We start from the raw sequence: 14794 nt of genomic DNA on the forward strand, positions 1-14794 counted from the left end.
GGTATAAAAGGTGCAGGAAACATTGGGATTGCCCAGAAAAGCAAATATCAAAGCTGTCACATGTCTGGCACAGTGCATATTTCTTCCCAACGTAGATTATCACTTCAATTAAAGTATCATGATCTGTTCAGTATATACCCTTGAGTCAGTCACTCCTTGATTAACAACAGCACAGAGAAACCTAACAGCAACCTACCATCTGCACTGCCTATGAGATCATAACCCTTTCGGCTTTTATGGGATGTAATAAAACTGTGGTTTGCAGTTTCTGTCCCATTAAAGAACATTTTTATGCCCCACATAAAACCTCCACGCTTTATGGTCTAAATGTATACAGATTGAGTTTTCATAACATAATTTGCACTTGGGTCTTTCTGTAATGACCGAAGGGTGGTCAGTCTGGGTGCAGCTGAGAGCTCTGCCGCAATTGGATGGGAGGGGTGGGCATCAGTATTCAAATAACCCCTGCTATAGAACCGCTGCTCAGCACTATCAAAGTCTGAAAGGTCTCAGCTGCTGTGAATAATCATCCAGATTGTGTAACTACAGAGCAGCAAGGAGGAGATGCTGGGTAATTGAGAACAGCGTTGTCTCAGTCCTGCCCCTTGGGGACCACTCGGTGGATGAATAGCCATCATTTCTCTCATTTATCTAAGTGCCGTTACCTCCCAAACACAGCCTCTTCCATTATCCCAGCCTGTCCCCCGACCACCAATTGAGACAGGTTGTAATTTGTGAGTGGAGAACTCAAGGCCAAGGAGATAATGGCGATTTCATCCCTCCGCAGAACCAGGGCAAGGATCCAAAGCAACTGACTCAAAGCAGGGGGTATTCCCTCTGGCCTTTAAAGCCTGAGTCGCTTAGCCTAGTGCTTCTCAAATGTTAATATGTGCACGAATCACCTGGGGTATCTTGTAACATGCAGCTCCTGATTCAGTAGTTCTGGAGTGCAGCCTGAGATTCTGCTTGTCTAACAGAGCGGGTCCTGATGGCTCTTCTACTACTGGCCATACTTTGAGTAGCAAGGTCTTAACCCAAGGAAGCTAATGGATATCCAGGGTATTGGCCTCAAAGAAATGTAGGTTACAGCAGTGGGGTTCACAGCTGTTCAAACAAACACCCTGCCTTTCAGTTCAGGATATTCCCAGATCTGCAGTGTGCAAGGCAGGTGCCAAAACCATCAGAGTGAAGTGCGACTCTCTTCTCCAACAATGGCAAGACGTGGTAAGTGCATAGGCCTGAATGTAGACACCAGCAAGGTAGCGGGCCTCCTTCACCGTCTTTTTAGTTAGTGGCACAGTTCCAAAGTGGACAGGCCACATCATCAGAGCACTGGTAACCAGCCAGCTGTGCCCGGTTCCAAAAGGTAGGACTGTACCAGCATGGGTCAGTACAGACACAACACTGGTTCTTGCAGGGGAGTTCCAAGCATTCCTCTTTCTGACTCTTTTTTTAATGAGCTGCCTAGCTCACGCAAACTGTTGCCTGGCCCACATTTTCAGCTTTCTCTGTTTTCTTATGCCCACAGCTCATTACAGGTGTCCAGCAGACAACAGAGAGACATAATCAGGCCTTCCTGGCTCTGGAAGGGCAAGTTATTTCTAAAAAGCTCCATGCCCACATCCGAGAGAAAGCAGGCCACTGGTTTGCCACCACCACACCCATCATTGGCAAAGGCATCATGTTCGCCATCAAAGAAGGGCGGGTGACCACCGGCGTGTCGAGCATTGCCAGCGAGGACAGCCGCAAAGTGGCGTCTGTGCTGAACAATGCCTATTACCTGGACAAGATGCACTACAGCATTGAGGGCAAGGATACCCACTACTTTGTGAAGATTGGCTCGGCCGACAGTGACCTGGTCACACTGGGCACCACCATTGGCCGCAAGGTGCTAGAGAGCGGGGTGAACGTGACGGTCTCGCAGCCCACGCTGCTGGTCAATGGCAGGACTCGAAGGTTCACCAACATTGAGTTCCAGTACTCCACGCTGCTGCTCAGCATCCGCTACGGCCTCACCCCCGACACCCTGGACGAAGAGAAGGCCCGTGTCCTGGACCAGGCGAGGCAAAGGGCCCTGGGCACTGCCTGGGCCAAGGAGCAGCAGAAAGCCAGGGACGGGAGAGAGGGGAGCCGCCTGTGGACTGAGGGTGAGAAGCAGCAGCTCCTGAGCACGGGACGTGTGCAAGGTTACGAGGGGTATTACGTGCTTCCCGTGGAGCAGTACCCAGAGCTCGCAGACAGTAGCAGCAACATCCAGTTTTTAAGACAGAATGAGATGGGAAAGAGGTAACAAAATAATCTGCTGCCATTCCTTGTCCGGATGGCTCAGCAGGAGTAACTGTTATCTCCTCTCCTAAGGAGATGAAGACCTAACAGGGGCACTGAGGCTGGGCTGCTTTAGGATACCAAGTGGCAAAGAAGCTCACATTTTTTGAGTTCAAATGCTACTATCCAAGCGAGAAGTCCCTCATCCTGAAGTAGACTAAAGCCCGGCTGAAAATTCCGAGGAAAACAAAATGAATGAATGAATGAACAAACACACACAATGTTCCAAGTTCCCCTAACATATGACCCACTTGTTCTGGGTTCTACACAGAAAAGAGACCCAAAAGGTCCAAAAGGAACGAAAGAACAAAAACAAAAAGCAAACAAGAAAACAAAAATCAAAACAAACACGCCGACGGAAAAACAAAGAAATGAAGACGAGAAAGGCCTCATATCCAATACCTCACTCATTCACATGTGAGCGACACGCAGACATCCAGGAGGGCCAGCGTCACCAGACCAGCTGAGGACACTGATTCACACTGCTTGTTGGACACATTCTTCAGACATTGCCGTTTAAGCAAATACAGGTGCATTTAAAACATGACTTTGGGGTGATTTGTGTGTAGCGCCTGGGGGGGAGGGTAAAAGTGGAGGAGTGAGCACTGGAAATACTTTTTAAGGAAAAGAAAAACGCAAGAAAAAAAAAATTCATACAAAAAGCAAAGTGAAATAATACCGTCCAGCACTTAACTCTCAGGTCCCTACTTAGTCTGGCCTGAGCTAATTTATTTGAGCGCAGAGTGTAAAATTTAATTCAAAATGGTGGCTATAATCACTACAGATAAATTTCATATTCTTTTGTCTTTGGAGATTCCATTGTGGACAGTAATACGCAGTTACAGGGTGTAGTCTGTTTAGATTCCGTAGTTCGTGGGTATCAGTTACGGTAGAGGTGAAGCATCGTGACACTCTTTTGCTAACAGGTACCACTTCCGATCACCCTGTACATACATAAGCCACAAGGCACAATCACTGTTTCAGATTTAAAATTATTAGTGTGTTTGTTTGGTCCAGAAACTGAGACAATCACATGACAGTCACCACGAGGAGAGAAAATTTTAAAAAATTTAAAAAATAAAAACAAAAAAAATTTTAAAAATTAAAAAAACAAAAACAAAAAAATGTCTAATAAGAACTTTGGTACAGGAACTTTTTTTGTAATATACATGTATGAATTGTTCATCGAGTTTTTATATTAATTTTAATTTGCTGCTAAGCAAAGACTAGGGACAGGCAAAGATAATTTATGGCAAAGTGTTTAAATTGTTTATACATAAATAAAGTCTCTAAAACTCCTGTGGACACTGGTCTTCTGTGGAAATGCTTTGAAATAAGGAAAAAACAAGCATTGTGGGAGGAAAGGAGGAGCTCCCCAGATGCACGGAGGTTGAGCTGGTATTTTGAACATTTGGAGGAGCTTTTAATAGGATCTTAGTGCTCCCTAAACAGCCCTAATAATTCTAGAGTTATCATGCCTGCATCTGCAGCTCCAGCCCCCTCTCTGCACAAAGCAGAGGTGGAGAGGAGGGTCCGGGCCAGATGCTGGTGGGTGGTGAGGACTCTCAGGCCCGACCCTGTGTGGATAGATCCCACCAGCCCTCCTAAGACATTCAGACTTCTCCCTGCCACCTCATTCTAGTTCTGGGAGACACTGGCAGGAAACAGGGGGAACACACTCACCACATTGGGAGATGTGTTTGTGTGGCTCTGCGTGTGTGCGTGTATTCAGTTTACCCCAAATCTTGCACACTTGGGGCAAGCCAATAAGAAGAGCACTTTAGGTCTGGATGAATTTTTGTTGGACACCACTCCTACGTTAGAATAGTAATATCGTCGTTAACAGCTAATATTTACTGGTGCTCACGTGGTGCCAGGCACAGTGCTGAGGGCTCTGCATGCAGTGTTTGCACTCAATCCTCACCTTTCATTCATTCAACATGTTATTGAGATCTTGCCACGTGCCAGGTTCTGGGCTAGGTACTGGGGATGAGAGAGGTAAGTCGACAGAAACATGGGTCCCCGCACCTCATGAAACTTATGCACAGGAGAGTGGACAATCGGCAAGGAATTGCCAATTCTTTGACAAGGGTGTAAAGTGCCAAAAAGGATAAGTTTATAAAGCTATGGGCCATCACTGGAGATGTGACCTGGACTAAAGATGTCACAGAAGTTGCTGAGTTCTGAAAGTTGAGTAGGAGTTAACCAGGTGCAGAGCAGGATATGCATCCCTATGAGGGGCTCAGTATATGCAAAGGGACTGTGGTGGAGGGAGCAGTGTCAGTGCAAGGAAATGCAAGACCGTTGGTTAGACCAGAACCCAGAGGGGGCTGGTAGGGTCCAGAAGATACACAGGCTAGACTGTATATTTATTTTTAACATTAAAAGCAACAGGAAGCCATTAGTCTTAATTTCATAAACCAGCGCTCTGGAAGCAGTGTGGAGAGCTAGTAAGGGGAACTGATGTAAGAAACAGAAGTGAATTGAGTGGATGGATTTCAAGGACAAGCTCCTATTAGTACTCACTTTGCAGGTGAGAAAACGGAGGACAAACATCACCCCTCTGGTAAGTGGTGGAATCAGATTCAATCCCACATGTGGCTGATTTGAAAACCTCTCCAGGAAGTCTGGGCAGTCTGTCACCCTGAGACCCTGCTGTGCTCGGCACCTCACTTCCTTCCTGGCCATCCAACCGCCAGGGGCGGTTTCCACAGGTAGAAAGAAAAGGGGAGAGAGAGGAGCAGAGCAAGCCCGCCTTAACCCAGGTATCAGGCCTCATGAGCCCTTTTAGCATTGCCTGCAGAGCAAGCTATGATTTAGTAAAGCACACACAATCACAAAAATGGTCCAGACCCTCCCTCTCAGAAGCACGTGTGAACAGCCTGGTTTCCCCAAGTGCAGTGAGTGTGGGCTGTTTCCCTTCAGGAGGAGGACAGGAGGCAGGAGACAGTTCCTCCTGTGTGCTTTGGTCCAGCCACCACCCACCCCTTCAGTCTGACTGGCATCAGGACTTCTTGGAGAAGCACTCACAGAACAGCTTCCGGCTGGTCCTGAGGACAGCTCACCTCCTGGTTTGGTGGGAGCTGCGAGGGGATTAGCCACTGTGCTGTGTCTTGCTGGAGTAGATGCAGCCAGTGGGACCCACCAAGGTGGGGAGTTGATCCCAGGCCAGAAGTTGCGGGTGGGGGGGGCGGTGGTCACTCGGCCCATAGCGTCTCTGCCCCACCTAGCTTCTTGGGTGGCAGGTAGTCCCAAAGGGGTAGGCACGTAGCGTGTCACAAAGAATGTGTCACGTGTTACCAGAATTTGACCAGACCCTGAAACTCTCCTCTTTCGGGTCACCATTTTTTATTATCTATGAGTTTTCTGTTACACCCAGTCCATCCCAGCCCTTCACTCCACACTATACAAACACATAATATGGGAGAGGGAAACAGCCTCGGGGGAATGTCCTGTCCTGCCTTCCCTCAGGCCAGTCCTAGAATGACCAGGATAAGCTGTCTGGTGTAGCATTCTGGAAAGGCAGGACAGCCTACGGGTTAATTAAAGCTGTGCACGCTGAAGTCAGCCTACCTGGGAACAGATTGTGACTCAACCACTCACTAAACATGAGAACTTGGGAAGATGACTTGTGTTCATTAGGATAAATATCACTTCCTGCTTTAAGAGATAAACCCAACATAAGTTAGCGTGAGAAAAGCTTATTCTTCCCACTTACAATAGTCCATTGTGGGTGGAGGATATGGACGGCTGCTAGGATAACTCAATGAGATAGCGCATGTATCATTGACACATGGTAAGTACTCAATAAATGTTCATTTTTATTATTTTTAGATCTTTGTTCCAAACACAGATTGGAAATTGAGGCATTACTCAGTTGTCATGGAGAGAGATTTTTATGCGGGGGGCTGGGAAGGACGCAGGAGGACCCTCCTGCAAAGCCCACGCCATGCAGCCACCAAAGAACGGTCTTGGCTGCCCCTCCTCCTCGCCCGGGTCCGGCGAACTTGAACAACTGCTTTCAGTGTGCGACCTTTAATTGTGGACTCAAGTGCTTTTCAGGAAGGATGACACTGAGAGGATTGAGGGTCTCAGCAACATGAAAACTGGCCATCTGAGTGAGGAACAGCAGAGCAGACACTCAATATTCACAGCCAGAAACTGGGAATACAACAAAAGATAAAACATGCTCAGAAATCTCACGGTCTAAGGTGGGAGACAAACTCCTGCACCAATCATTAGGACACAGCAGGGTCAGAGCTGGCAGAGAAGCGATGAACAAAAATGTGACTCCCAGAGGAGAGGACCAGGTGTTCTCTCCACGAGCATTTGGGCTGGGCACTGGCAGGTAAGAGGTGTTAGGTAGAGAAGGTGGGAGAGACCATTGTGGACAGAGGGAAGAACAGGTAACACGGGAGTGAGAAGAAATATGCAAATAGACTGGCAAGAAGTTCAGAAAGGCTGGATCAGGGGCTACAGTTTAGAGTCACCTCGGGACCTTTCTATACACAGGTCCCAGGACAATTAAACCAGGATCTCGGGGTGAGTGGTCTGATCATGAGTGGGTGTCAAAGCTCCCCAGGTGATTCCCACATGCAACGAAGATTGAGAAGCAGTGGGCTGGAGCTTCGCAGCAGGGGCATGGCACAAGATGAAGCCTGGCAGAGGGAATGAAGCAGGAATGAAAATCAGACTAAGAAGCTGGATGTTCTACAAGGTCGTGGGGAACCTAACATGATTAGCAAAGCAGAGAGAAAAGAGGGACAGCAAGGCCAGAGCCTGTGAGATGCTGCAACAGCTCAGAAGAGGGCTGGGGCCCTGAGGACAGAGAGAGAGAGCTCCTCGGGTCTAGATCTGGTAAGTAAGCACGAAGTTCTGTAACTTCCTCAGAGAGGTGGACGGTGTCTATTCAGGCTGGAACACCAGGGGCAGGATCCCATCCAAGAAGCTCTCTCCAGGTCATGCACCAAATATTAACCCTCCTCTCCCCACCGCAATCGGGCAGGAGGATTTAAGGAGAAGTCCAGCCTAGGTTGCTCTGATGAGTCCAAGTGGGGAGGTTCCACCACGCCCACGTCCAAGCCCCACCTTCCATCCTGGGGCAGCTGGGCAGCCTTGAGCTCTCCCTCCAGCACCCACAGCTGCACCAGCCAGTCTCTTCCCCTGTTAACTTCACCTGTTCCCAATGCCTCACCTTCCCAAGCCATCACCTCCTCCTGGTATGGTGTGTTTGCCATTTGGCCACAAGGTGGCAGCCTTTTTCCATAAAATCTTCCTGGAGTCACACGGGCATCTCAGGCTGATTTAGGGAAGACCTTAGGCAGCAAGAGACTGCTAGGAGAGCCCTGGGCCCAGACGAGGTGCTCCTGAAAGATGCCCCTGGACTTGGTTCCATAAAGCAAGATTCCACAGAAGATCAGCCTGGGGAACAGCCAGACTGGATTCTGAGCCCATCTCCACCATGTACTCCCTGAGTACATTTTCCACCTGTGTCTTCACTTTCCTGAGCTTGGCTTTCCTCATTTGTAAAATAGGGATAAAAATGCCTTTTGTATACGATTACTTGAAAAGACTAGCAAAAATAATATATGTAAAGTGCTTGGCAAGTGCCCAGCACTTAATAAGTGCGTATTAAATGGTAAGTTATTGTTAAAGGAAAATAGTGGATCATCTGGGGGCTATGGTCTTTGGAGTTAACAAAAAACTCCAAAAAACTCCTTTCCAGCCAACCTTGTCCTCAACAACCTCTTATCTCTGCAGCTTCAGTTTCCTCCCCTGTGATAAAACCATCTCACAGGGTTGCTGTAATAAACACTCAGCTTGCCGCAAAGGAATGGCTATTGACTGACTAATACTATTGCTATTCCCAGCCTTCAGTGAGAACTGAAGATGGTCCGCTGCCCTGAGACTCCAGCCAGACATGGTCCCAGTCCCAAAGCTTGACCTCTTGGAGTAAAGGGCCCTACGGCCCCTGCATCCCCCTGCCACACAAGCTGCATAAAGCAATGGGCCTGCTCTCCTGGGAGGCTCCGGGGGGCGGGAGGACGGAAGAATCAATGCCTAAACCCCCATAGGGACATTCTGCCCAGTGGCCTTCCTTCCATAGATGAACTAGGGATACCTTGCTGGGCTCCCTTACCTGGGTGTAACAGAGGTAGGAGTGATCACCTGGCACCTGGCCAGCTCCATAGCCCTCACCAGGGCTCCAGGGTCCCCAACCCTGAGGAGATCAGAACTGAATCTCCTCTTGCCCCTCCCTGCCCATCTCCAGTGTTCCGCAGGGGTGACCACCTTCGTGAAGCATCCCCCCACCATCCTCTCACCTCCTCACTTCTCCATCCCTTCCAATGGCTCCCCACACTTGTCCCCTTTTCCCCCAGCCCAATTCTAGGAGGAGTAATACTGGTCTCCCTTTACTTTTGCATTCATAAAACGTTTTCATCCAAATGAATTGATCTTATTTGAACTTCCCAACCACTCAGTGAGACAGTCAGGAGCAGATGAGAAAACCGAGGTTTAGAGAGGTCCCCTGACAGATCAAGTCACACAAAAGAACAGGCCCCTCCTAGGTGGCTGCAAATTCTCCTGTTCTCAGTCTACAATCTCATTATTTCCATTCCCAGGCCACTCCCTTAACAACCCCTTATTTTAGTCTTACCTCAGCCAGATACATGCAGATGTTATGCTAAGGCAGGAGCCATTGACCAAAAAGACCCTGCCCCATAGGCTGTAAGTCAACCACATGACTTTATTGAGTATCTTTTATGTAGAAGCCGGGAGTAGAGAGAGGATGAGAAGATGAACGCAGACTGACTTCTGCCCCCAGGCAGCATTACTGTATTAACCAGGAGACTTGCAGGGGTCAGCGACAGAACCCCAACTCTAAACAAGACGAGGAAGTCCAAGGCATGACTGACTTCAGACACAGTTGGGTCCAGGAGCTCAGAGCATGTCCACAGGGTATGGTCTTTGCCCCACCTCTCAGTTCTGCTGCCCTGGGGATGTGGCCTTATTCCCAGGTAGGTTTACTCCATGAATAGGAGAGATGATTGCTAGAAGCCACAAACCTACATCCTAGCAGCACCCATGGGAACGGCAAAGAGACCCCCCCTCTATTGCACAGAGGACGTTGAATTGATCCAAACCTCATCAGCCCTTCAGGACCATAAAGAGTGGGAGAGGGGAGGTTGTTCCAAGAAAGATAACTGCCTAGACAAAAACATGTCAGCTGCCAATGAGGTATTGAACAAAATCATGCCTTTGTCCATTCTGTCCCCAAGTAGTGCCTGACACTTAGGTGCTCAGTGGACAAAGCCAGGCGCGGGGATACAGGATAAATAAAACACAGCCATCCAGGAGTCTAGTGGGGAACTCCAGCAAGCAAGTAAACAATGCAACATGGAAGAGCTAGGGAGAGAATTGGCAGGGCATGGCAGAGACATGGCAGAGGGACAGTTAGTTCTGCATAGATGGGATTTGGTAGCAAGGATGTGGACAGGTGCACAACTCATGTGTTGGGAGAACCTGGATTGAACCTGAATATCCAAAATGGCACCCAGCCTCTAAGGGCCTCCCACCAAGTTTATTGCCCACCCACCCTGAGGACATCAAGGCCCTTCTCTTCCTCTGGGAAGACAGGAAGCCTCCAGCCAACAGCAGCCTGGGGAGCCTGTCCCCTGGGCTGTGTGGAGCTGGAAGCCCCTGCTCTTTCCCTCTAGATCCCTCCTCTCTTTCTCCCATGGATGGACTTCCCTTCACTGTCAGTGACTTCCCTTCACTGTCAACCAGATTAGACCATCCTATGTTCTAGTACATGGTTTCTCAGTCTTGGCACTATTGACATTTGGGGCTGGATGACTCTGTTGTGGGGGCTGTCTTGTGCCTCATGGGATGTTTAGCAGCATCTCTGGCCTCTACCCATTAAATGACAGTACGAACCACCCCTGCCTAGTTGTGACAACTTCTCAGACATCATCAAATATCCCCTTGGAAGGTAAAATTGCCCTCAGTAGAGAAACATTGCTAGTGCATTCTCTCCCCACCCCCTTCTCCCTCATTCTCTGTCATTTTTCCCCTATCCCAGGCCCCAGCCTTCAGAAGGGAGAAGCCCCTGTCCTCTGGTTAGGTGGTTTAATTCTCCCTAAGGAGACATTTATCAATGTGACATCCCACATTCATCCAAGTGACATTCCCCAAGCCAGGGGTTCGAGAACTATGGACGGGGGTCTCTGCCCAGATTCTCCTCTTCTTCTGGACTCCAACACTCAGGAGCTACCTCAGTAGTTGAGTTCATGAGCCAAGTGTGGAGAAGAGAATCAGATGCCCCTCCCCCCAAGTCCTCGCTCCATCTTCACCCCCATCCCCAGACCTCCTGAGGAGCAGCCCCTGCTTGGAGGAAGGCAGAGAAGCCATCTGCAGTGAGGGGCAGCCCCATGGGTATGTTACAGTGGTGAGTGTCAGAGACATGCAAGTGAGAAAATGACAAGCAAGGGGAGCCTGGAGACCTCTGAGCACCTTCCCCTGGGACATGGACGAGGGATGCCAGGGCTTGACCTGTTCCTATGCCAGGGTCACATTGCCCCTTGGAATGGAGCATCTTGATGGTAATTGCTGATACCCAAATAACATTCTCTGGGTACATGCTGGAACTCTATAGCGTTTCTAGAAATAATGTGAGCTGATGTCCATCAGCCCCAATGATAAGGCTTCAGGGGTGCTTGGAAGAGGCAGTGTCTTCTCAGGAGCACAAAACTGCCACATTGCTTAACGTCCTTCTTTCACTGCTGAAGATGCCATGAGTTGGGTGTCCCTTGGTTCTTGCAGGGCATGAAGGGTGCTGAGCATCCTGAGATCAATGCCAAAGGGAGAGAGAGGACAGGCCAGGAAAAGGCACAGTCTACTGAGTGAGCCAAGAATGTGCTGCAGATTGTGTTTTAAGGGGCAGGCTGTGATGCACAGGTATGCACCAGGTGCTGTATCCTACAGGTGTATGTAGAATTGCAACCTACAACATTCATTTGCCTGTGATCAGGGAAGCATGTGGTGTCTTCCCAGTTAAATACGGGTTTGTGTGTGTGTCTGTGTGTGTGCACAGGCATGATGCACAATGTGGGCTATGTGGAGGTAGAACACACACGTGTGTGTATGTGTGTAACACATTGCAGGTGCCAAGGGTAATGCATAGCACAGGCTTCAAGGAGATGCATGCAGGTGCAAAGACGCCAGGTATGAATGAAGGCGTGGGGGGAGCAGTGCATGGTGTGTAATTAGTGGAAATGGTGGAATAATGGAACATGCAGAGCAAGGATGTGTGTACAGGAGCTCCAGCAAGTACTGAGTGGAGGTTTCTGTTCATTCTCACTATACACACGTGAGTCTATCTGTATCAAGGAGAGACAGGAAGTGAGGGTAGAATAACAATTCAGCATGTGATATACATACTATGTATATAAAAGTACAACAGAAGGGCCACTTTATCCTTCTCCTTTAATCTCCTAAAATGAGACATATGACCGTCTATATTCCCGAGAGGATATATAGTGAAATGGTTTGTAGCATGAGCTTTGCAATCAATGATTTGAGTTTGAACCCTGCTCTACTACACACTTGTTATGACCCAGTATTCTCATCAGCAAAATGGGGAGAAGCAATGCTACCTACTTGTGGTGGTTACAAAAATTAGAAGTGACCCAGTGGTAAAGCAATTCAACAGAGGGCACATTCCCAAATGTTAGCTCTGTGCTAAGTGTAGGACAGCAGAAGGACACCCTTTAGCACCATCTCAAAGATTCCTGCAGGACAGAGAAACTGGGCTCTTCCAAAGGCTCAGCTGTGGGCTGTCATATCCCAAGGGCAGAATCCTTGCTGGGAAAGTCCCTTTCCCTGGGAACCCGGCTGAGGGGAAGAAATGAGATTCATGCTCACAGGCACATCCTGTGGGTGGAAAGCATGGAGACAAAGTGGAAGCCTTCCATACCCAGGCAAGTGCGAGCCCTGAGAACTGAGGGAAGGCAGGCAGGCCCACTCCTACCAATGACTAGCACAGGCCCCACCTGCTGCTCATGGTCCTCAGCCCCAGGACCCCCTCCTTGTGTTCAAACCTGCCTGCAGTCAGAGGTGTGCTGGAACCTGTTCGGAAGATCCGTATATATGTCTCTTCCCAACCCCGTATTCAGTGACATCGCACTGGAAGCTCAAAAGCAGCCACGGTGGGACCATTTACACTATGGAAATTGGCAGATTTCTGTGAGACTGGTGGGGCTAGGGTGGGGTGGATAGGATACAAAAGAGCATAAAAATGTCAAAGAGCCACTGGGAGAAGAGAAGAGAAAGGATAGCCAGGGGTTAAAGCTTTCTTTGTTGACCTCAAGGAGATGAAACTTTGACACCTAGAGGTCAAGGACTCAAGCTTAGCACCATTAAAAACAAAAAACTGTGGGAGAAGCAGCAAGAGAACATTTTCTACATTCTTCCAGACACTGAGGGTATGTCTGACCAGGTCACAGTAAGACTGGGACATGGTGTGGACTGGCTCCTGCGGTGGATGCAGATCCCCTTCCTCAGGACCAACGTGCTCAGTTCCTCAGGAGTGCTGCCTGTTGACATTCCTTGCCTGCCTGGGGCGAAGTCACATGCCCTCCCCGGGGAAGCCCACATCCAGTGACTGGTCATACAGGGGTACAAAGGCCTGGCGCTTGCCTCCGTGAGTGGCATCTCTGCAGAGTAATCCCAGCTCCTGAGTCCCAGTGGGATGGCCAGGGCCATGGCTGTTGTAGCATCCCTCCCTCCCAGGTATTGCTCCTGACAGCTCTAAGAAACATCCTGCATGCAAATTTCCACCCAGAGTCTATCTCCCTGGGAACTCAAGACTCCCACCCACACCCCTCTCCTGTAAAGAGAGAAAGTGATGTAAGCTGGAGCTTGTTCTGCAGAGACCACTGCCCAGGAGACCTAATGCCCCACCCCCACATCCTTCTTCACAGTGGGGACATGTGTGAGTTGCTGCAGAGAGCCAGTGCACGGTGCAACATGGAGTGTTTTGCCAGGGGAGGTTTCAAACAATCTACGAAGGGGGTGGAGTATGGAGAGAAACAAAGAAGTTTGTGTGTGAGTGTGTGTGTGTGAGAGCTGGTGTTTGCATTCCAGGCTGGGATCGCTGTTGAAGGACACAGCAAGGGGAGAGAGACAAAAGAATGTCACCTGCTTGTAGGATTTAGCAACACGCAGGACCTCTGAGGCAATAGCCACCTGCTCTGTTGGCTACACAGAGATCCGAGCATGCAGATATTAACACCCTCTCCACCTCCAGGCGCAAAACTCATACAGTCCCAAATACACAGCACACGTTCCAGGTCCTGGTTCTTGAGCGGGGATGGGAAGAACTTAGCCCAGCTGATCTTTAGTGGAAGAGATGACGCTGAACAATCAGTCTCAGCCCAACATCAGCTCCTGGTCAGCCGAATCCTAGCCTCGAGCCTCTGCTGCTCACCTGTGCATAACCCTTCAGAGCTCACAAAGCACATTCATTCATGCATTCCTCGAAGACTCACTGGGAGTCTGACATGTACGTTCGTTGTGCTAGGTGCCAGACTTCCATGCAGCCTGCATTCCAACTTCAGCTCATGCTGGTTCCACTTGACCTCATCACATGTTCTAGAGGATGAGGCAGAGTCAGCAATGGAGGAACTGATTGGTCTCAGCACCACCAGCAAATGAATTCACCCAATTTGCGATCTTTCTGGCTCAGAAGCTCCATTTATGATCTGAGTCCCAGCTCACTCTTCACCGGAGGATGGTGTACAGATGGCGAGCTTCCTCACCACCTGGAGGAAGGGAGTCCCCAGCCACTCTGCCTGTGGGAGGACTTTGTTGAACAAATTCCAGGCAGTGGACTGTGTCCACACTGGATTGTTTCAAGTGGAGGCAGGATTTGATTCGCACCTCTTCTAATAATTCCCCTGCCCAATCTAGACACTCACTGATAGCACACTGGCCAACCTTGCCCCTCCTCGGGGGCATTCATGTTACTTTTTAACTTGCTGATTGAAAATGACCATGAGAGCCTATGAAGGGGAGGGGTGCCTAGTCTTGTACCCTCAGAATAAGAGTAATACTGTTCACCAGTTAGATGAATCTAGAACTTTACCAAGAACTCAGATGCAAGATCTCATGGGCTGATGGAATCTTCTCTATTTCCAGGGATGGGGCATAGTCTTGTTACATCAGCTGGATCTTAACACCAGGCAGGCCTGGGTCTGGATTCCAGAGGTCCTTACGTTGAGGCTGGAATGAGTACTTCAAGTGGGAACGGCCAGCTCAGTGCCTGGTATAGGGCAAGTCCTCAACCAATGCCACTCAAAATACTATTATCGCCTCATTGCTGCCCTCTGAAGAAGCCCCTGGTTACAGAAGTGAGCAAGCCCATCAAATGGTGCTCCATCGTGGTGCATCCTCTAGCCCTGGGATCATG

The 14794-nt window shown here is 49.2% G+C and overlaps 1 protein-coding gene across 3 annotated transcripts in view; it reads left to right on the plus strand.

The window, feature by feature from the left end:
* Positions 1–2290, plus strand: part of TENM2 (teneurin transmembrane protein 2) — an 890342-nt gene extending 888052 nt beyond the window's left edge. For all 3 annotated transcript variants that reach the window (XM_063084119.1, XM_063084126.1, XM_063084134.1), the window contains one exon: positions 1529–2290. In XM_063084119.1, coding sequence (XP_062940189.1) covers positions 1529–2290 — 762 coding nt within the window. The remainder of the gene's footprint in view (positions 1–1528) is intronic.
* The last annotated feature ends 12504 nt before the right edge of the window (positions 2291–14794 follow it).

This window comes from Cynocephalus volans, chromosome 2, assembly GCF_027409185.1.
Source record: "Cynocephalus volans isolate mCynVol1 chromosome 2, mCynVol1.pri, whole genome shotgun sequence".
NCBI classification, from domain to species: Eukaryota; Metazoa; Chordata; class Mammalia; order Dermoptera; family Cynocephalidae; genus Cynocephalus; species Cynocephalus volans.